General features: G+C 39.2%; 1 protein-coding gene across 9 annotated transcripts in view; it reads right to left on the reverse strand.

The window, feature by feature from the left end:
• Nucleotides 1-22,684, reverse strand: part of KALRN (kalirin RhoGEF kinase) — a 505,770-nt gene that overhangs the window by 221,509 nt on the left and 261,577 nt on the right. For all 9 annotated transcript variants that reach the window (XM_065841448.2, XM_071810806.1, XM_071810810.1 and 6 more), the window contains exon 11: nucleotides 15,665-15,787. In XM_065841448.2, coding sequence (XP_065697520.1) covers nucleotides 15,665-15,787 — 123 coding nt within the window. The remainder of the gene's footprint in view (nucleotides 1-15,664; nucleotides 15,788-22,684) is intronic.

Consider the following 22,684-nt stretch of genomic DNA (forward strand, 5'->3'; position numbering starts at 1 on the left):
AGAAAACCTCTCTGCCAGCTCCTGGAATAGCTACCATTGCAGCTGGCACATAGGGTTGAAAGGTCCTTATGCCTCTGATCTCCCATTGTGGGACTGGGGCTCATTCACGACGTTTTAAATAATTTTTCTTCATTTTCTGGCAGAGCATCTGTATTTATTGATCCATTGTTACTTCATTTCTCACTGACATTTGAAGCTTAACTCAGTTCAAGAACATCCACAGATTTGGGGAATGTGAAGTTTGTTCCCATTTCAAATGGCTAAAAGGCCAGAGATACCATGCTGCTACAAATTACTACATAGATTATGAAAACATAAAAGATTTTTCAGCATGAATGAGAAATAAGCAGTTCTCAGGAACGATGAGGTGGGTATCACACAGCATCCTCACTAACCATTGCCAACAACACATATTTTTCCATGTATCGTTATCTTTTATTTATGATTTTCCCTCAGGGTTTGCATACAAATTGAGATGAATATATTATTTGAATTTAAAAGACTGACACTTACACATTACATCAAACGCTGAAGCTCCTGATAAATTGTTTAAAAGCTACCTCAGACCTTCAAACCCATAAATAAACAAGATTAGATTTAACGGCTGGAAATACATTAGCTAAGAAAATTATTTGTGCTATTTCATATAGAATGCTTACTTTAGATTTTAAAAAGTGTCACCTGTGGTATATTTTATCACATCAACTGTTCATCTCCCTCAGGAGCTCAGTCATACATCAAGTAAAGAATATTTTTATTACCAAAATAACTCTAATTAAGTCCAGTGTGATCACAACCAATATTCAAGGGAAATGCCAGTGAAACACATAGTGAAATAATGTTTTAAATGCCATCTGATATCACACAGCATATCCAATGTCATATGTCATATCCAATATTAATAAGTATGCAGAGACACATAGATACAACATGTGTGTACATACCACATACACACAAACAACCTGCTGACTTCATAGCTCCATGTGGTCGGCTTAACCATCACTGAAGTTTTCTGTCACTATGAAAAGAACCACCTGTGCAAGGACTTGACTTTTAATGCCTCCAAAGTTATTTTCTTCTTCTAAATCAGAATGCTCAAAGAATGTTTGGCAAAGATCCAGACTTTTCAAACCTCTGCTTAGATTTTTTTTTAATGTTGCAAGGTTTTTTTGTTGTTGTTGTTGTTAGGAGGAAGAGAAGGGATTTCATTCTTTTTGTATGCAGAAAGATTACACCCACCAAAGGCTTCACCTGGAACCTTTCAAACTTCCTCTTTCCTCCCTATTTTATCATAATAAGTATATATGTTCAATGTCCTCTACTGAATAAACCACTAAGCACTTGCTTTATATCTTTCCAAGATAGCAATCTCCATAATTCATGTTATAAGGAGGGCATATCATTGAAGGATTACATTGGAGTCTGATACACACCCTTGAAGAAGTTTACCAGAAATACATGTACCTTTATGCTTTGTGAGGTGGGCTTTAATAAATTTTGGTCTAAAAAACTCCACATAAGAGCTGGAAGAACACCTCTTTGGCATAAGAATGAAGCTTTAGTTCCACAAAGGCATCTTCAGCATCTTTCCTGAGGCAAGAGGCATTGCCAGTTGAGACAGCAGTGCTGCTCCAGGAAGGCTCATCCCCTTGGTCAGACACACAAACAGCTCCATTTACAAACTGAAGAACCAATTTACAAACTAAAGAAACAATTTTCAGAGAATGCATTGAAAAAAGAAAACCTTAACAGTTTTAACTGAGGTGGTTTCACAGCCCTTCAAAGCCACTAGTTATACCTATATACCTATACGGTACTAGAATTAGGGAAGATACCTGAAATTGATGATTATTGGCCAAGTTTTATCCTAACATTTGATCCTTGGTAATATCCATAAAAAGAGCTTGATTCCTTTTCTTTGAGAACATCTTTGCACAGTAACAGGCACGTGGAAGTGAGCAACAGAAAGGACAAGAGAACAAAGACAACAATATAACCAATTGGAATGCCATTGTGCAGTAGTTCTGGTATCAGACATGAAGTCAAAATGGTTTTAAGGCCAAAAAATATTATAACCTGATATTGGTTAGTGTTATGCAGCACAGTGAGTGTACCAGTAAAACAGTATTATCACTCCACAATGACTTGATTTATGGTAATTAGCAGAGTGTATGAATGAGAACTGCTCAAGTGACTGTAAGGTAACTGAGCCTTCCTCAGAGGTGAGGAAAGATTATTTTTTTTTGTAGAAACAACAAGGGAGCACAAGAAGGCAAACTGTCAGGGGTGAAATGCAGCATTTTGAAAGCTTCTCAAATGATAAATATCATCAATAAGCCCAGATAGTTCATAGCAAAGCCCTACAACTTCTTTATGATGGGGGGAAGGTGAGTGAAGAACAAAGAAACCTGTGGCAGCTCAGAGTTGAGCAGCAATCTGGGAGGGCACAGTATTGTTTTCTGTCCCAAAGGCTCAGCTTGTGTCTTTTCCAAGTCCTGCAGACATCAGTACAACCATGACAGCTCTATCAAGTCCTGCCGGTTTCCTGAATTGAAATAACTTCAGGATTCTAGGTTTAATATCATGCTCACATGCTTTCAAAGTCACAGCAATGACAGTATTAAAAGGTTTTGGACTGTTTACAGCACAAAGAGTCAGAACCAAATGCAACTGGCAGCATCGCTACCTTGAAAATGGCGGCAGAAATAAACCTACGAGGACATGTATTCTGCAAACTGCCAGGCCTTGTTTCTAGTGTCTAGGTTTTTATGAAATCTGCTTTAAATAAGAGAGTAAAGCATTTTGTCTCCGTTTCCCCCACAGCCACTAACCCAGCTCAGCCGTGCCTTTACTTCCATTAATGTAGAGGCAGGTTATAACATCTTTCCTGACGCACGTTTTGAGTGACAAGGGGCTGTTTATAGAGTGAGGTAATGCTTAACAGAAGAAAGTTCAGCAAAATTTTGTCCCGAATTCTTCAAAGCTTTCAGTTTAAGAATTGTTATATAGCCAAATATAGAGACTAGGCAGTCTGGAGCACAGCACAGTACTGCATATACATCGCATAACAATCATACTTTCTTTCTGTCTGGCAATATGTGACAAAAATATTACTATAGGTTGTTGCAAAAGATAAGTCTACTACAAAAGCATCAGAGGACCTCAAGATTTGCAGTGAATACTATTTTGCCATAAGTTAAAGGCCATATCTGACAAGCACACAGATGTTTGATCAAAAAAGTATGGAGGAAGATATGCCACAAACTTTTAGCAGGGTCCGTGCACTGCTGCTACTTCAGGAAGGACATAGAGATTTAATGAAATTTTTGCTGCTACTTCTTTGAAACACAGATTACCTCCCTGACACACTGCACTGCATCAGCTCCCATGCACTGGCCCCACTGGGAGTGGTGCAGGCAATGGGCATCACGTCCTGTGGTGCAGCTGAGCTGATGCCACGTGCTACCGCTGTCAGTATTCCCTCCAGACTCAGAGGGAAGCAGGGAGTCCTTTGTTGTTCTCCTGGATCCCTTCTACTTGCCCAGGGAAGTTTAAATTGTAGCAGAAATTCACTTAAAAATTGATCTTTCCACCCAGAGTAAACCTCACACTTCAGTACATTTCCTGCTGGAGACAAAACACCTGGTGAGAATAAAACACCAACAGCTCTGTTGTGTTGATAATTTGGATATTTCAGTTTGGGAAAAGGAGGTTTCTCTACATATCATGTGGACAGGAATGGTAACACACCACCTGCCCACCGATAACCTCCATCTCCATCCCCTACTCTCTGGATCTCAGATAACTTGATGGCAAATGCCCCTCTGCTGTCTACAAGAACAAAGCAGCCTCCTCAGCTTCAATTAAAGTTTAAGTAACTTTTTACTTCATCTCCTTATTCCAGCTCAGCATCCTTAGGAGCAGGTCAGCAAGATGGTTCCTTTGGATTCCAAACCTCTTCACTGTCTACACTAATTCAGCCCTCCATCATGGTTTACACATTGGAATTTATTTCAAATGAGTAGAAACCATTCCCTGTATCTTATAAGATTTATAAACCAATTTTTCACCACTGTTACTTGACTGACATGTGAGCTGTCTGTATGGCTTACCCATCAAATTAGTTCTTCGGATGTGCCACCAGGCAAAATGGACTAAAGGTTTTGTCTTCCCTAAAATTTAGAAAGATTAAATTCTTCTGTAACAGTCAGTGAGACGTACTGTGTATTTGTAATGAGGAAAAGTAAAAGGGATCTTAACTACCCTGGAAATAATAAACCACGTTTATATTTATTTATTTTACACCAGACTTATTAATATACTTCAGAAAAGTTCCAGATGGGAACCACAATTTTTCATGTTGGTCAGAAAGCACTCATATGGGACACATTTTAAAAATGTGTTCTACCATGTGAAATTCAATTCAGGTTATCCATAATCACAACAAATATTTAGAAAGATAACATTTGTTTTATTTCTGGCTCTTATTAGGCAGCCACACATGATCGCAGATAAATATATTTTAATAATGACTTACAGTGAGAGATCTGGTATAGAACAGTATTCCCACCAGAAATCTTTGTACTGTAAAATGTATCAATTTTTGGCATGTAGTAGATCTCCAAGAATATTGCAGGCACATGAAATACTGCCTCTATAATCAACATCTGCCAATTTTTTTACTATAAATAATCTTGAGAGCTTTCTAGTATATTCTTTATTCAATGTTGCCAAATCCTTCCCTCTCCCTATCCAATCCCCCTTCCTCCAAAAATCCCAAATCAGGCCCTCAAAGGATAAAACTGAACATGATATGAGACAAAAATGAAGATCAGAGAAATTCTCATTGAGTTGTCTTTTGATGTCTCTCTGCCTTCTATCCCAGATCTCAGGTTTGTGCCAGACCCCAGGCAGCAGGATCTGGGCACCTGCCCCCAGCCCTGGAGTTGTGCCCAGCAGGTCCGAGCAGCAATTCACACCCCCTTCACCATTCTCATCCCCAAACAATCTCCTTATTCTGTGCTCATAGCCTGGCACACTAATCAGATTCTGCTCTGTGCTCTGAAGTATCCTTTTTTTTTTTTTCTGTTCCACATTTACATGTCACTACATGAAAACTAAATTTACAGTGGTTAAATGACCCAGTGACCCAATTACCAGTCCCAAGTGGGAGCACACACTCTGGTGAGTTGACTGGGATGTCAGTGTGGCTGCACAGCCCCAGCTGTGCGGTGAAACTGCTGCTCTCCTGCTCGGTTTTCAATGCCCCACAGAGGAGTGGAGCGGGAACGGAGCCCATCACTTGGTGTGCACTGAGGAACTGTGCTTTGGCACAGACAAAAGTATGAATACTTTGGGAAAGGGCCTGGCAACCGGGAGGGACAGCTTACCATCCTGTGCAACGAGTCAGCAATGGTTACTTTTTACAGAGGAGGAATGGTGTGAATGCATTCCTGGCTGGGTAGTATTTTTTTGAGCCACTTTTGTGATGGGAACAAACACCTGCCTCTGATTTTAAAAACAATTCAACTAGGTCTATTTTGAGCCTAAAACAAGCCCCAGAAAAAACAGAAAGTAACACTGAAATTGTACTGGACTCTCTCCCTGCTTAATATCATCTATTTCAAAGTAAAACCATGGAGCACTGCAGGTTTCAAGTCCTTCCTGCACTCAACTTTGATGTGTGGGCACTGACAAATCTGAGTTCTGGTTGTCAATATAAATCATGGCCACAGGCAAAAACCCAAGGAACCAGTCATCAAGAACTAGAACGCAGCCATCTCTCCTCTCCGTGCCGAAACACCCTTCATTTCACCCAACACTCAACGCATTCGCTTCAGCTCTCAGGCTGACACATTTAACGTGACGGCTGCACTTTCCATTCCCTGATATTAATGAGTCACAAACACCCTTTTAGGCTGTGCACTTTTGCAGTGAGCACTAATATTACTCCAGGGGAGGCAAAAGCAGGCTTAGCTCTCTGCTTGCTGCATTGCTGTGGATCTCACTAATGTCACGAGGAGTTACCTACACTGTGCAGGAAAAAAATAACCTTAGGAATTGAACAAAGCATTCTAACAATAATGAGGCTTCCATGTTAATAGGACACGGTGTTTTTGGAGCACATATTTGTTTCTTTTGTATTAGCTGCCTATTAATACAGGCAACCATGCTAAACAAACACCTGTGCGCATCCTCACTGACAGTTCAGAAACAGCTCCTGTCTCTGTCCCCGACTTCTTGCAAATTCTGCAATTTCTTCTCCCCAAACAAGCTTCATTTTAAGTGTGGTGACACAAGAAGGCTGATTCTACTTGCTTTTCACATCTTAGAAATTCTCTCCCTAGCTCAGCAAAGGCAGTACAGGGAGAGGACCCTGTGGTTCTGCATTTAGTAGTGTTCTGAACCAGACACTCTAAACAAAGATGCTGAAATGCCTCAAACCATATGACATTTCCATAGTGATGCAAACCAGTGCTTTCCTGGGGCTTGGATAGGCAAAACCAGACCTCACAGACCACAGTTACGGAGAGCAATATTAATGGCTACATTACACACACTGAATCAACAAGTGAATTGTTTATACACACATTAAGATTTTTATCCCTGTTCACACACATGTATTTCTAAAAGACCTCTATAAATCTACTGATGTTGCGTTATTTCTATACAAGAGAAACTGAGATCCGAACTCTGTCCCAGGGAAATAAATTTTAAAAATAAGTTTATATGCAATAAAACATTGGTTGAATACTTTCCATACCTATATAATCACTATAAAATGTTTTCAATAGTTTCATTAGGCAAGTGTAGTTTTTAAACAATTCAAATGCCTGATGTGAGAATGAGAGGTCATCCTTCATCTGGATAATCAGGAACCGGTGGCAGGAAAAGAAGAGAGGGACAACCACACTGCCAAGCAGCTTCCCTGCAGTGTAGATACAGAGATTAAACTGGATTCTCCACTCCTCAGAACAAGTTAATCATTTTCTCTGTAATTGGAACTGTGATTTTGTTCTAAATCTTGTGCAGTAGAGTGATCAACTGGACCAGTTAGTCTATTCCCAGAACATTTGCACAATGATAATGAATACCCAAAATCTGTCCCTGAAAATTGTTTTACTCTGTTACTGAATACAAATCAAGTTCACATTGCCTTAACCTACATGAAATTTCCTTTACCAAATGTCTGCAAAGCAGCGTATTTGTGATTTGCAGCAATGTCATAATTCAGTTGCTGTGGCAAGAGACCACTGGCTGGCCTGGAGGCAGCAGCACAGCCCTGGGCTCCTTCCACTGCCCCATGGCAAAACCAGAAAGTGAAAATGCTGATCAGATTCATAGTGTCACCTTTTTTCCCCATGAGCCCTAGTACTATAATAGCTACAGGAAATTGGACTGAAGAATACTAGTCCACCACCATTACAAATGAGATTTGGACATTGCTGCAATTAGTCTTCCTGAATCAACAGGTACAGTTTGATAACCCACTGACCTGCCAATAAGAAGATCACAAAGAAAAACAATCAGAGGGGATCAAAAAGCCTTTATATGACAGTGGTCTTCACCAACATACACAGGTCAATCAAAACAGCAGCAGTTCATCTCAGTGTGCATGTTTCACAGAAAATGTCAATGGTAATTATCTTCTGTTTTAGCTGTCTGTTTATTCAGTTGAGACATCAGTACCATATTGAATATATTTTCAGTATGCATGTTATAATTTTCCAATGTTCTCTTTAAGAAATCTATGGGCTTGAAAAAACAAATTCCATGATTTTTCTTCTTTAGGAAATTTTGGCTTTCCTTTCTGATTCAAAATAAAACAAATTGAAAAACTCCAAATTTACCACACAATAGAAATTCAATTTTCCACAACCTCTAGAATTAAAAATAAATATTTCTTGAACAGCTTCATTGTTCTCCCAGTCTGCCATGGGAGGAGAATTTTGCATTTATAGGCAAATTAAAGGAACATATTTTAAAGACACAAAAATAAACCTACCCAAATAATCCAGGAATAGGAAGTGAGCTCCTGGCAATTGTCAAAAATGTATTGTGTTGCCAAGCCTTGAGATTTTATATGGAGTATTTAGATTGTGAATCACGCTGCAGGCGGTTTAATGAAAATATGCAGCTGTCATGTGATTTTGGAAGAGAAGAAATGGGAAAGAAAATCAGCTCTATCTTGAGGAGAAATGCAGACTCAGAGACATGGTGTAATATGCGCAGCCCCTCAAGTGACTGTCACAAAAATTTTTGTGTGCTTATAGGAACACTCTAAAAACAGGTTCCCAGTTACCATGAGATCATGGAGTACTAACGGCCACCAATTCGATCACGTTGCTATCCAAACTGTCAGAATATTCGCCAAGACACTCTTTCAGCATTCTCTGCTAATGAAGTCTCCATAGGCATGTCTGGGTAGTGCAACGGAGCATGATATTGATACCCACAGTGTACTCTGAGGAGTGTCACACTTCCTCAGGGAAAATATGTCATAAGTGACCTGTTTCTGGTTTAGGTCTGGCAGTTGAGTCCCCAAACCATCACATCTAACACCGCTGTACCACTCAGCCCTCTCTGGCCTTTCTGGCCCCTGGCTCAGGCTGTGCAGAACAGTTTCAGTATCTCTGCACTTCCAATGCAGTTATGTTCCAAGTCCCTCAGAAGCTGCTAGACTTCATGCAAAAAGTTACATCATTGCTTGCATGACAAACTATCTGGCTCCTGAGCTATGCTGCTAGAGGTTTTTAGATCCAGAAGTCCCAAGATAACCTTCACAGACAACCCCTATATAGGCAATTTCATTTTTGCTCTGCTGCCGGTGGCTGCCAGATGCAGCCGGCTGCCAGCCAGAAGATATTATACCAAGAGCTCTGGAGCCCAGAGCTCCTGCACCATGGTACAAAGACCTGTGTAATCTGCTGACAGTGGGCATATTTTCCTTTTTTTTTTTTTTTTTTGTAGAAGTGAATACATATACATAAATGAAGTTAACAGGAAACTGCAGATTATAGCTTCAAAATTTGCCAGTGACCGTGCAAAGGATGATGAAGATAAGAGTAGGGCTGATTTTTTGTTGTCTGTCTCATGTTTTTGTTATTTTTAGAACTGTTTGGCAGTATTGAAACCACAGTTATTAATGCTAACTTCGAGCATAGTTTTTACCTGGTTTAATGGTCTGTTTTCTCCCTGTTTTGGCCTACTGTTTCATCCTACATAGGATTTTAGTTACTCACCCCAAAGGGAGAAATGCAGTATGCCCAGTGAGCTAATCCTTTCACCAACCAGGTAGGTCACAAAGTTTTAAAAAGTAATAATAATAAAAATTAAAAAAACCCCACAACAACAACAACAACAAAAACCAAACACAAAACCAAACCAAAACGAAACAAAACAAACAAACAAAACCAACAAAACAACACAACAACAACAACAACCAAACCAAAAACCAAACAAACACTCTGGGACAATGCTTCCTAAGTGCTCATTATCAACATGGGCTCCTAAGTTATGCCTAGCTGTTTTACATCAGTACTGAACTTCATGCCAGACTTTAGAATAATGACATCCAACAGAGCTGGAATTTGTATGTAAAGCACTAGGTTTTTATCCTGAAGGCCAAACAAGTAGCTGTTCGCAATTCTACTTTGGCCTGACTATTCCTTTACCTCACTTAGCTTTTAAAGCAGTTCAAGTGAGACTATGTTGGGCTGAGAGATGACAGAACACCATTTTTACCTGCAGCACTTCTTACTGAATCCATTGGATATTTTACACGACAAACAATATAATCATATTGTTCAACATATTTACACTTACAGTTCTTTTGATCTCCAAGAGCTTTTTGGAAACTCTGAACTGACAGCATTTAGGAATAGTACAATAAAGGAAGAGAATACTCCAGACAGGAACACTGGAGTACAAACTGCTTCTGAGATGAAGAATAGTACTAGATCTTTGATTTTTAAGGGAGGACACAGGTTCTTGGCTTCCAGAATGTCCTCTGAAAGCCTTCCTTTATAGGAAATACATTTACCTCTCCAAGAAGAATAAAAGGAAGAGCTGAATCTTAAAGGAACTATATGTGTACACACAAGGTTAACTTTGGTGGTTCAAAGCTGGTGTTGAGGTGTTTAATCATCATCTTCCAAAAGTTCTCATGAAGGAAAGGAAGCACAGATACCAAGAACATGAAAACTGAAGAACTTCCCAAGTAGCATACTGCAAAGTTCAGCATTTTTGCTTGCATTTTATCTGGCTCTCCTTCTTTGTAACAATCCAAGAAAAGTCCATTAATTGCATGTATACCTTGGCAAAATGGAGTCTGTAAAACTTCCCAAGTCAGGAATACAGGATCCAGCTATATAGCTAAATCAAAACTGCATCCGATGTACAGACAAGCACCATGAACTTCAATGACCACAGCTCAGCCTCCTGTCAATCTTCTTACTGTGTTCGATTACAAGGGACAATTCCACACATTTTGAACCAAGGCTGTTCAGAGTGTGTGCTTTGATGCATGCTGGAGTTGTGGTATTTTGCTTTACGAACATCAGTGCCTTTGGATTACTGCAAAAAACAAAGCAACTTCTGCATGCAGTGTGCGCACAGGTAGTGAATGCAGATGTTGGTTGTAGCTGTGAGCATTATGTGGCCCAAAAGCCTTGAAAGCAGCTTCACCAATCTGAGAGCAGCTTCTCCCATAAACACAGATGACAGGCACTACTTTGCATTAAAATATTGACCACTCAAGGAAGGGAGGAAGGAAGGAAAAAGAACCCCCAAAAACAACACCGTGGGTTTTGGCAGGGGTGGGAGAACACCAAGGGGACAGTGTGTGACCAGCTTCCGCTTCTGCTTCATTTCACTTCGAGACAATGTTTGATTAGTTTGGCTTAGAAACATCAGCTCTGTTTACCATTACGGGAGCTAAAGGCTTTTACGACGCACTGCGAGTGCCATCTGCAGGCTGAAATACGTACTGAGAAACCTGCCTGATAGGAAATCTTAGCAGTGCATCTGATGGAAAAGCTGATAAATGCAGAAAGACTACAGAAATGCTTGTTTCAGATCACTGAAATCACAAAACCATTCGGCGTAGCGAGTGGGATTAACAGACCTGTTTTCTCAGTATCTCTCCTAATTCTGCAGTGATGCTCTTTGTGAGCAGAGATGTGGAGAAGGCCACCTAAGCCTCCCATTTCCGGGAATGCCAGAAGGGAGGAGAACAATCTGTGGTTCCTCTCTTCATATACAGAGAGTAGGAGAAGGGTTTCCAACATGTGCATTTGAACTGAAATGCTGGGAGATTTTGGGAACACAAGCCATTTAATAGAGTTTTGCAACTGGAAGACACGCTGGTTTTCAGGATAAAAGCCCTGAATAAGGAAAATATAATGAAATTATCTGTGGATTTGCAATCATAACTGGCTGAAGTATGGTTATCTGATTAACACAGGGTAACTCCAGACAAGCAAAGAGGCTGTCACCGCAGGAGCATTGCAGCTCCACCTGCAGAGTGGTGTTTCTTCAGTGATATCTTGACACCTACCTCATTGACAATGCCCAACAACTAAATTTCCCCATGTAACAGGGACTGTGCCTAAGGTTGGCATTTTCAGGATGGCAACCTGTGAACAGTATCAGCACTGGCTGAGAAACATTGCAGGTATGTACAAGGTAGCAACCTCCCTCCCAGGAGGTCAGTCTTTTAAATCCAAATTCAAACATTTGCTATCTGTGCGTTTCATGTAGAATAACTACAGTCAGAAAAATTGCCAGATCATTGTCTAAACAGCAGTTATGAGAGAAAGGGACCCCAGATTATATTTCCTATTACCCACAATGCAGCACTCTAAAATCACTGACATTTTCAGAGCACAGCTGTATGCAGGAACATGATCTATCTGGGCCATGCCTGATTGGATCATTACATCCAGATTTATAAATCTGTGCAGTTTCTAATCAGACATAGAGGAAACACGTTTCACCTCTCAGTCTAGTGCCTTGACAGGTCAGTCAATCAGAGCATTTCTCAACAAGGCAATCCCAGACACACAACTCTTCTTTACATGCAGCACTCAAAAACGTGACTTTTTTGTCTACTATTGAAAATATCAAGAAAACTCATGAAAATTGCTTCTAGTCTGACCTTTGCAAATGCCTTCCTGAAAGAGTAGAAGATAAGAACAAATATAACAGAGCCAAAAGAAAGTAGATTTTAGAGAAAAAAAATTATACTGTATGGTGGGCTAAGGATAAGTGGGTTGTTTTGTTTTTCAGACAACTGCTAGTAGCAAATTCTGTACTGTCAATCTCACAAGGTATGTTAGTACTGCAGTTTTTATTTTATTTTTAAAGAAAAACAAACACAACTCCCTTTATTGTTGTTAATAGCAATTAACATCCTGATGAGGGAAACGGACAAACTCAGTTTGTTTCAGGGTCTCAGCATATGTGTTTTATTATTTGGCTAAACCAGGAGTAAGCAATGCCAGTTATTCACCCCAGCCATGGCAAAGGTATTCACTATCTTGAGAAAAAGGACAAATAATTAAACTGAAGTTAGAAGTAGTTACCAACCAACTCTTTGGAGTTGAGTGTCAAGAAGGTAGTTAGGAAGAATAAAAACTGTTCATAATCAGAGTGAGGAGGAGATTTATTTCCCAGCCACAAAAATCAACCTCACTAGAAGCTTCTGCATAACTCCAGGTGTGATAAATCTATGGTCGCCCCTCTTACCCTCACTCATACACTTTCCAAAGCACAGAGCATTTATACTCTCAAGTCCTTGACCTTGGATAAAGCCCGAGATTCCTCTCCCTTCCCCTCAGCGCATGTCCTCATGTCCAGTTCCCACCACTGCATTCCAGTGTCACACTGCAGACAGGACTCATTAATTAGCAATTGTATTCTGGTGTAAATGCACCAGGGGAAACTATTCCCATCAAACCCAGGGAAGAAGCACCCCACTTCGACTTCTGTCAGTTATTTCTAATTGGAGGGCACCATAAATTTCACACTTGGAGTGCAGAAGTGATCATGTTTGTTCACAGTTGTCCAGGCAGAGCAATTAAATGCTCATTGAAAATATCACATAAGATGTAAAAAATTAGATTCAGAATAAGCTAAGACTACTCTTTCCTCTCACTCCTTCTCCCAAACCCCCACCTTCATTTGCACATATATGGTTATCTAGCGAACTAGATTCAAACACCCTTTGCTCTGAATTTCGCCTTGTGAGGTGAATGTAAATGTGTCTGAAGTTATTCACAGAGAGATATGCTGAAATAATATAGGAGAAGGGTTAACAGAAGGGTTACAAAAGTCTTAAATGACGTATTCTGGTTTGACTTACCCTAATACCTATTCATGGGAGGTGCATATCTGTAAATTTCCTAAAACCTGATAAGGGAATATATCTCTAAATTACATCATCCAGTGGAGCAAGCTTTAAGTCAGTTGTTGTTTCCATGCGCAGACAGTTACACAGCTTGCTCTCATCTCTGTTGTCAAGACCATGTCATTTTTCTGTCTTTTCTCACCTGTTCTTAATTTGTTTCCTACATCTCTAGAGGTACTACTCAAGAGGAGGTTAAAAAGAAAATAAAAAGCTAACTGTGAAACAGAAATGGGAGATTTAACATGAGTTATGAAGCCAATGTGCCATACTATAAAAAAGGGAGATTACGAAAACATTGATGCCATAGAGGACATAAAATCATCTGGTTTCAGCTCCTGTATATTATATCATTGTCATTTTCATTCATTACTCCAGTATTGTACTCAGTAACAGCTGACCTGAGCACATCTGGAAAGGCACATAATGTTGATTTCAGCACGAAACCTCCCACTCCCTTGTGCTTTTGGATGAGGCCCTGTAGAACCATGGCTTACAACATCTAGCTTAAGGTTTGTTTTAATAAACTTGCAAAAGGTAATTCTAGAAATTCAAGCCTCTTATCAGAAGGCTTAAACCCCGAGGAGGTCTCATGGAGTTTTAGAGACCCATCAATCTAGAACTACTGCTTTCAGGCTGTGTGCTTTGTCAATAGTAGACAAAGACAACCCACCACAGCTGAGAAGTAACACTGAAGTTCACTAGCAAGCCAAGCAACAGAATATTTCATCAAGGGCTGAACATCTAATTAAAAGAAGCATGTTGGCAAACTGAATGGATCCAAAAAAACAGGTAACAAAAGATATTTAAGGGATTGGTTAATAAGAACACACTAGCAGAATTAAATATATTTAAAATGGTTAAGAAACACATAGGAGAAGACATGCCAACATTCTTTCTCCTTAAGAAAGATAAATAAGAATAAAGGGATATAAACAAGCAGAAAAAAAAAATATTGGGAGAAATATAAATTGAATATGAGGTATAGAAAAAATAATGATCTAGCCAGTAGCTGCCATGAGACAGTGAAACAGTTTCCCTGAGGGCCCAGTATGTTCCTGTTGCTGGACATATCTTAAAGTAAACTAGGCCAGCACCTGGGAATGATGCTACCGAAAACTAAAACTGAAGTCTAATACATTTTTGTCTTATGACACAGTGAAATATTTGAGCAATAACCTGCCTTGCGTACATTGGGAAGACAAAGCATTTGATACATTCTGCTTTACACAGATCAATCAGGATTTTATCTGAAATATCCAAAGCAGAAGTACCTTTACAGAAGATCACTTTCTGATAGAGAATGCTTCAAATCTAAAACAAAAGGGTGTAACATGATCTGACAGCCTGAGCTGAAACTGAATAACTTCTGGCAATAAGATACTTTAATAAAAATAAATAAATAAATAAATAAATAAATTTATAAATATGAACCTCCCCCCCCCAAAAAAAAAAAAAAACCCACAACCAACAACAACAACAACAACAAAACCATCAAAACCAACCAACAACAAAACAAATAAGCTATTCAGTCCCTGGAAGAAGTTATCAAAGGTTCTGTTCCTTTTAAATTCTATAAATAAAGACAGAATGTATGTTTAAATATGACTATACTTCAAGCAGAAGTTATAAACTTTTGGCTTCATACCAAAATTCCTGCACAGGTCTTGCTTACACTGTGCTATGAGGAAAATTAATAATATAATAAAAATAATAATACTAATAATAATGATACTAATAATGTGTACCTGTAATAATTGCCTCTTGTTCAAAACCAAACAAAAAACTCTTCCATGTAATATGCTGTACTCTCCAAAAGAATGGAAGGGTAGTTGCCCTTACTGCAAACACGCTCCAGTGTCTGCCCTGCTTCTTTACTTGCTGCTGCTTCCTACCTTATTCTCAAGGTCCTCAGTTTCCACTGTAGGAGTTACAATTGATTTTTCTATTTCTCTCACTAATAACCATTCTCTTCTATGTCCCAACACTTTGCATTCCTGTGCCATAAATTGCTTGCAATTTCCCAAAGGCTTTGAGAACTCACATCAACCCAGTGTGGTGATTTTCTGATGACAAGTCCTGCTGTTACCGTGTTCTGCAGCGTGGATGCTAACTTTCAAAGAGAAAGGATCCTGGTCAGCTCCAAATGTCTGAAGAGAACAGTGTGACCCAAAACAGCAAGAGTGTTTTTTTCTCAATATACTAGAGGAGTAACAAAAATGAAACCAGAAAGCAAAAGTCTCTGATTCAGACCCTTACCTGGGCTACCTCTTCAAAATCATCGTGTCTTTTCTGCAGCGCGCGTGCTCTGTGTAGAGATTTCCCCACTCCTGTATGTTTACTCAGAAAGGCTTCCCCGTGATTTTCAATCCAGTCCAGTACCTGCCAGAAAAGAAGAACATCCAATTATCCCTCCTGTCAAGGCAGCACAGAGAAATTCTCAGGGTGAAGATAAAACAGCTGCATTGCTGTATTGCTTTGTGCCTGGTATGGCTGAACACAAGCAGATCTGTCAATGTCCATTCCAATGGGTTAGAAGATAAATGTTTATAGACGTTACTGGTAAATTAGGATTATAGATTTTTTACTATTCAGTTAGCTTAGTTACTTGAGCCTGGAAGATACTAAATATTTACTTTTGCATAAATGAATATTGGAGAATAAGAATCAGAAATCTGGAATCTTTCAGAGCAAGTACCCCCCTCTTAAGAGTTCCTTGTGTAAACTGAAAAACAGTCACAGCTGATTTCACATACACAGCAGATCTCGATATGAAGCATTTGAAGTGAGTCCAAAAGCAAAGCAGAAAGATCAATTGAAGTTTATTTTGATGTGGAGAGAAAACACTATCGAGTAACTAGAATAAAAAGATTAAGAATCCTTCACTGCAGCCTATAAAATATTGATGGTGTGCACCCTCCAAGTACTCCAGGTTTTCACTTCCACATGTAACTGATTCTTCAGGAAAAGTAAAGTGGTGAATCTGATATTCTGAGAGTTAAAGAGGATTTACTTTTAAAAACAGATCAACTGTATGAACACCATCCATTTGGAGCTCCTTCTCACGATAACACTGGCACTAAATCTCAGATTTAATCTGTTTGAGGTCTACTACCAGTTGGAAAAAAAAAATTAACTTGGCAATATGAGCCTGGAAAATTTCAGGATGTGATCTCCACCCTTTCTATATCTCTTTCCCAACACACAGAGGCTAAGAGAATAAACAGTATTGGATCAGTACTGGTATTTCTATAAGTAGGTAGGACTTCATTCAGCAGGGAGCCCTGCACTCACAGTGAGCTGTTGATCATCACTGATGCTAATGAACTAGCAACAACAGCTGATATTTCTATCACACTGAAGGAAGAAGACACCATAAACATCCCCAGGATAGTGACAGAGCCACAGAGTGCTGGACCCACAAACGGCCTCCGAGCTGCATCCCAGCACAGCCCTGGTGATACCGGGCAGCGGCAGCTCCTCAGCCTGGCCTGAGCAGGGCGCTGGTACCCACTGGTCCTGGGTGGGCTGATCAATGAGCAGGTATTATTGGCTAAGTCTAGAAACCTAAGACTGGAAAAATGGAAGATGTGATTATTTTTTAATTTCAGGCAAGTAAAGCTATTTCATGGCTTAGTTGTACAGAATCTAACCCACCCAGGCTTTAAGTCTTTGCTGTACTGTAAATCCCAAGCATATTTTTATAAGAAATTCCAAGTATAAAGCTTTATATACATATAGTTATTTCCCAATTCTACTTCTTTGCTGAAAAAAACCCCCATTCTTTTAATCAATATTTTGTGCTTAAAAGGTGTTTTTCATCCGTAGAGTACAAATAATTTCACAAAATGGGGTATCAAAGCACTGGATGTCCTGCAGGCACAACACATGTTTGGCACAAATGTCACTGTGGGGAAAAGGAAGCAGGACCAGCTGTGTTGGCACTTCAGTCATCGCTTGCTGCTTCCATTTCTCTGACCAGTTTGTCTCCCATTTGCTCTAGACAGAGAACCCCAAATACATTCCTTCAAACTGTTTGACAACCGCAGGCCAGTGGGTCTCCTAAGAGCTTATCTACCATATATTATCAACCAGGAATCTGTATATAACTTGTAATAACATTAATTATTGGAGGGTAGCCTTCTAGCATTTGTGTCATTAACAGTCTGTAAATCCATTAACATACCCTTTCCCCTTGTCCAGAGTTTTCAACTTATCTTTTAAAAACGGAACCATATCAAAATTCAATTTTGTAAAAATGTCATCTAATGAGGCCTCATTCTCAAAATATTTTTTAAATGGCAAATGGCTTTGATTTGAACAATGTCTCATATGAGGTTAGTATGCAGTATGTGCTTTCTATTTATTGACATTTCATAGCCATTCACTAGAATTCTACAGCAGACTATTCTAATAATTTTTAATGCTTATAGCATTAAAGTAGTAATCACATAATCATAAAATTTCTATCCCAATCAGTGTCATATTGGGCTGCTTTAGTCACTATTAGATGATTGTTGACAGAGATCGCCTCTTCTGTCTTATAAACAGATGTTACATTACATGCTTCAATTCAGAATAAGAAATACAATATATGATGCCCACTTTAAATGAAGGTGAAAACAAAGGCAATGAATCTAGGCTAGAGTACTGATCAAAATATGGATACTTTACTCTCAAAAAAACCCTCAAACCAACTAAAGTGCTAGAGCATTAATTCATAGGGGATAAACCTTGCTCCAGGAGCCATGCAAGACCTTGCAACTCCTGCATCAATGCCTCATGTTGCATTTGGGCCGTTATTCCATACTGCCCAACACAGAAGGGCACCATCTGGTGATTCACCAAATCCTTCCTGAAACATGAAAGCTTCTCTTGAAAGTCACCTATGCAGGTATTGATTAGGTTTCCAGATCCTTTAGTTTATAAGATTAAATATAAAATATGCCATAAGGATAACAAAATTGTATATCCACTTAATAAATCAACACTACATGAGAAGATAAGATTAAATATATATATGAAACATCCACTAATGACCCTGGTTGTAACATCCTGTTTAACGACTTCTTTCCTATGCCATTTCTCTGCTTAGAATGCCAAGTCTCAGATCTCATGGACCCTATCTACTCTTTAAAAAGTTCTGGTCCAAATTGTTCCATAAACTCTGCTTCTGCCACAATTCCCACAAGAAAGAAATGACTGCTTTTTAAAGAGTAACTTGCTTAACAGCATTTTCTGTGGCTCTCAAACCTGTGTTAACATATTGGGCCACTCCTGTCTTCAATGCATTTGTTTGCACAGCCATTCTGTGAAATACATAAATGCTATGATTTCATTTTGCCTAGAAGGAGGGGGAAACATATTTGTATATATTAAGAGACTGAGTGAATTGTTGAGATGTCCAGCAAGTTGGCAGAATACAGGATGTTAGCATGAGGCTCTGATAATCTGATAGCCCTAATCATGAAAAGAATCCTCGGCATTTATATGAGCAGCTAATATGTTTTCCCTTATACAAATCATTTGGCATTTAATGAGCTCACAATAATCTGCAAACGTGCAGAAATATCACATCTCTGTTTTCATCATATAAAGCACAGAAAGATTGCTCTAAATGAGAAGCTGAGGTATGGAATAACTGAGTGAACAAAGCAGCAGCAAGAACATAAATCTGGATGGATACAAAGCACTTACTCCCCAGTGAAAACAACGAGAAATGTTAAGCAATAAGTCTGTGGCAAATGCAGGAACAACTCTGAAAGGTCAAAATTAAACCTGAAATCACCAGCACTTGTAAACATCTACCTGTCAGTGTGTTCAGAGACATTCTCCCTTACCCTGAGGAAAGGAAATGTTTTCAGAACTAGCATAACCGTGTAATAATTCAAGATAGACATTAAACATTTCAATTGAGAGCACAGACCGGGTAACTTGCTCTACTGTCGAACATTAACATCCTGAGATGTAGCTAGCCATTGAAGCTACAATGACTTAGTTAAAATAACTTAATTACTCCTTAAAAATGTAAACAGCTTGAAAACACTGTTAAAAACGCAATTAAGAGTGTCTTCCAAATTGCATCTTCAAATTTCCAAACTGTTCTTCATTGCAAAGCTATTTTTTCTCAAAACAGCTAGAAAAAGGCTTCAAGTCATTCATTCTTTGGAATAAAAATATTGTGCTACAGATAGATCCATCATGTTAGTTGTTTTTTGAAACTTAAAATATATTTTGTAACTTCAGTGTATGTCAACTCTCTTTTTAGTATGTGTTTACTGCTGGACTTCCACTAGTTTGAAAGCTGCCTGGGACAGGGGCCAGGACCTCCCTTTGCTTTGCAGCTCCTAGAACACAGGAGGAAATAAATGAGCTGCTCCGTTTAGGAAAGTGGGAGCTTCCATGGGACTCCAGCAAGTGTGTATGTGAGGCTGGGAGGCGAGGAGGAGGCTCCCTTTCTTTTCTGGATGCAGATTTGTAATTCTGTTTCAATCCCAGCTAGTAAAAGTTTATATAGCAACAGGCTCAAAAGCATGAAATGTTTGCTAGGAGCCTGTTAACAGAAGGAGAACATAAACCAAATGCTCAAGAAGCACATCTGATGGCAGCAACATTTATTGGTGGGAACGCTACAGGATACACATCTTAAAAATAAGATTTTAATATTTCCTTTTTTTTTTTTTCACCTAGTTTAAGATCAAAAGTGGTAGGAGTGTTATTTTCTTTCTATGATGATGTGCATCTCCTGTCTCCTTATCTCCTCAGGGGCACAATTACATACCAAACAAAATAAGCGGCAAACCCAGGTCACCAAGAAAATCAAATAAAACTCCAGTACAATTACAGCAGGCTGACTGCGCTAGCTATTACAGTCATTATGTGGCTGGATAACCACAAGATTCAGAATGCTACCTGGAGGAAGAATAGCCATAACTGTCCCTTTTGAATGATCTGTGGAACTGCAAAAATAATAATAGTGGCAACTCAGACAGTTTTCATCTGAGCGCAGCATCAGGAAGCAGGTGCTTTGAAGAGAAACAATTCCAGAGGCATCTCCTCATGATCCAGCTCTTGCTGATGGGAAGTCCAAGAGCTCTGGCACACCTGAACTGGCATAATAAATACTGCCCAGGTGACATCAAGGAAAAACATACCTGAGAGTCCATTTGCAGGGAATGGTGATAGTTTGAACAGGACAGAGTAGGAAAATGTAAGAAGAAATAAATAGAAGGATGGTTTTAAAAGAAGGGTTGAAGAAGTAATCAAGCAATAATTAAGTGAAGTTCTGGGATGGTAATTGCTCTTCCTCTAGGCTAATTTGTATGATAGGAATACGGCAAGATGATTACATTAGTGCAGTTAAGGTCAATTCTTTTAATAGCTTAAAAAGTTAACTTTATTTTTAAATTAAAAATCAAAAACCCACAACAACAAAACCACCACCACCAAAAAAACACTCAACCAAAACAACCAAATGAATGCCAAACAAAAAGCCGCACAAAAATGATGAGCACTGTTTTTAAAGGGTAGACATTTCCAATGTAGCTCTTCGAAGCCTCTTTCTGCAGGTATCTTTCTTAATCAGTAAATGTCAGCACTATGAACCACCTCACAACTTTATCTGACTTTAATTTAAAGTCCACTTGGGAGGCAACTCTTCCCTAGCAAGTTCCCATGCTCTGCTCCCATTTTACATGAATACAAAACCTGAAAGGAGTAGAAAATTAATTACTTTAAGGACCCATATATGTTGTTTAAGTCACTTGAAAAACTCGCTCATTTTCACATCTTTTAAATTGTATTTCTTCTAGTAGCAATGGAGGAAGATGATGTGAGAATGACTTGGAGAAGGACACAGAAGCTTGTTCAAATATACCAGTCACTGAACCCTGCCCTTGTCCTACAGGAGGGAGACGAGAAGTGTAAGCTGGTGATTAAACCCACATTAATAAGATGCAGCATGTTGTGCTTGCAGTGACAGGACATCCTGACTTCTGTGTTTGACCCAGGCTGGTGTTGAATAGTTCCCTTGCTCCTGAGTGAGATGATACATTGAACTGCCTTGGCCAAGGGAATTATTAATCTTTGTTCCTCTAAGACCCACTGTTGTTGCCATAGTGTCTCCTAAAACTAGGTTACTCTGAAAAATGAAAATAATTATACCATTTTACACTTTAAGCACTTAAGAGTCAGATCTTGATCTCAAAACTGTACAAACCTGGCACAGCTCAAAGGGGTTATGTTAACTCTTTAGTAACTTTAGCAGAGTTGTAATAAATTCCAGAGCAACTCTTGTGAAGTATACCAAATTTATTCGACTTTAAATGAGGCCTCATTTCAAATAGGTGCATAAGCATTGCCTAACTTTAAACACATGGACAGAGCCTCCAAAATCTGGTAGGCTTATGCCAGTGAAAGGAAGCCAAACAGTATCGAGTTGCCACTACGTGGACTTTATTGCTTGCTCTTGAGGTACTATGTGCTAACTAGAGTCCTGGTATAATACCAGAAATTTCTATGGCACTTCAGATCTTGTGGGTTAAAAGTCTTATCACCATTTCCACTCACAAGAATTAAAACTTCTCTTTACCTTTTCTGTAACTGCTGTCATGAGTGCTTAGTAACTCCAAGGCCTTACATGTGCAAAATCCCTATTCCAGAAACTCTGCCTTTGCAAAATACGCTTTTTGTAACCAGGAATTGTAGTTAAAAGGTTCCTGTTTCAGATTGTGCTTTCTCAGACAATTTACATCCAAAGATTATTGAAAATGTTTTATTTTACTGTACAGCAACAAAATCCGATCTTTTCTGTCAAAGCCCTTCAAAATTGTACAAGCCTAGTAACACTGACAGAACTAAAATTTGCAGATACAAGACAGAGAATCTCTTGGCAGAAGATAAATAATTCATTTTCTTACAACAGAAGAACTAGAAGCTACACATCATATACACATGTGCAACACAATTCAAAGTAGGCGTTCTCTCAGGATGCCCACAAACCAATCCCTTCTTAAGAGGTAAAAGGAAAGAGCATTTAAGTGATAAAGACTGCACATTTGCCAGGGAGTCCACTGAATGACCGGGTGGAGGCAGTAGCCAGAGTGGGATTGTCATCTTCTATCCATTGGAACTAAATCTGCTCCTGGAAAATGTTGTTCTAACAGGCTACATGAGCAGCCCAATGCCTGGCTGGCTACCAGGCCTTCTAGGAGAATTTGGTGTGAGCAACAGCACCAGGGAAGACAGAACAAACACTGAGAATCAGAAGAAAAACAAAAC

Source organism: Patagioenas fasciata, chromosome 7 (assembly GCF_037038585.1).
Source record: "Patagioenas fasciata isolate bPatFas1 chromosome 7, bPatFas1.hap1, whole genome shotgun sequence".
NCBI classification, from domain to species: Eukaryota; Metazoa; Chordata; class Aves; order Columbiformes; family Columbidae; genus Patagioenas; species Patagioenas fasciata.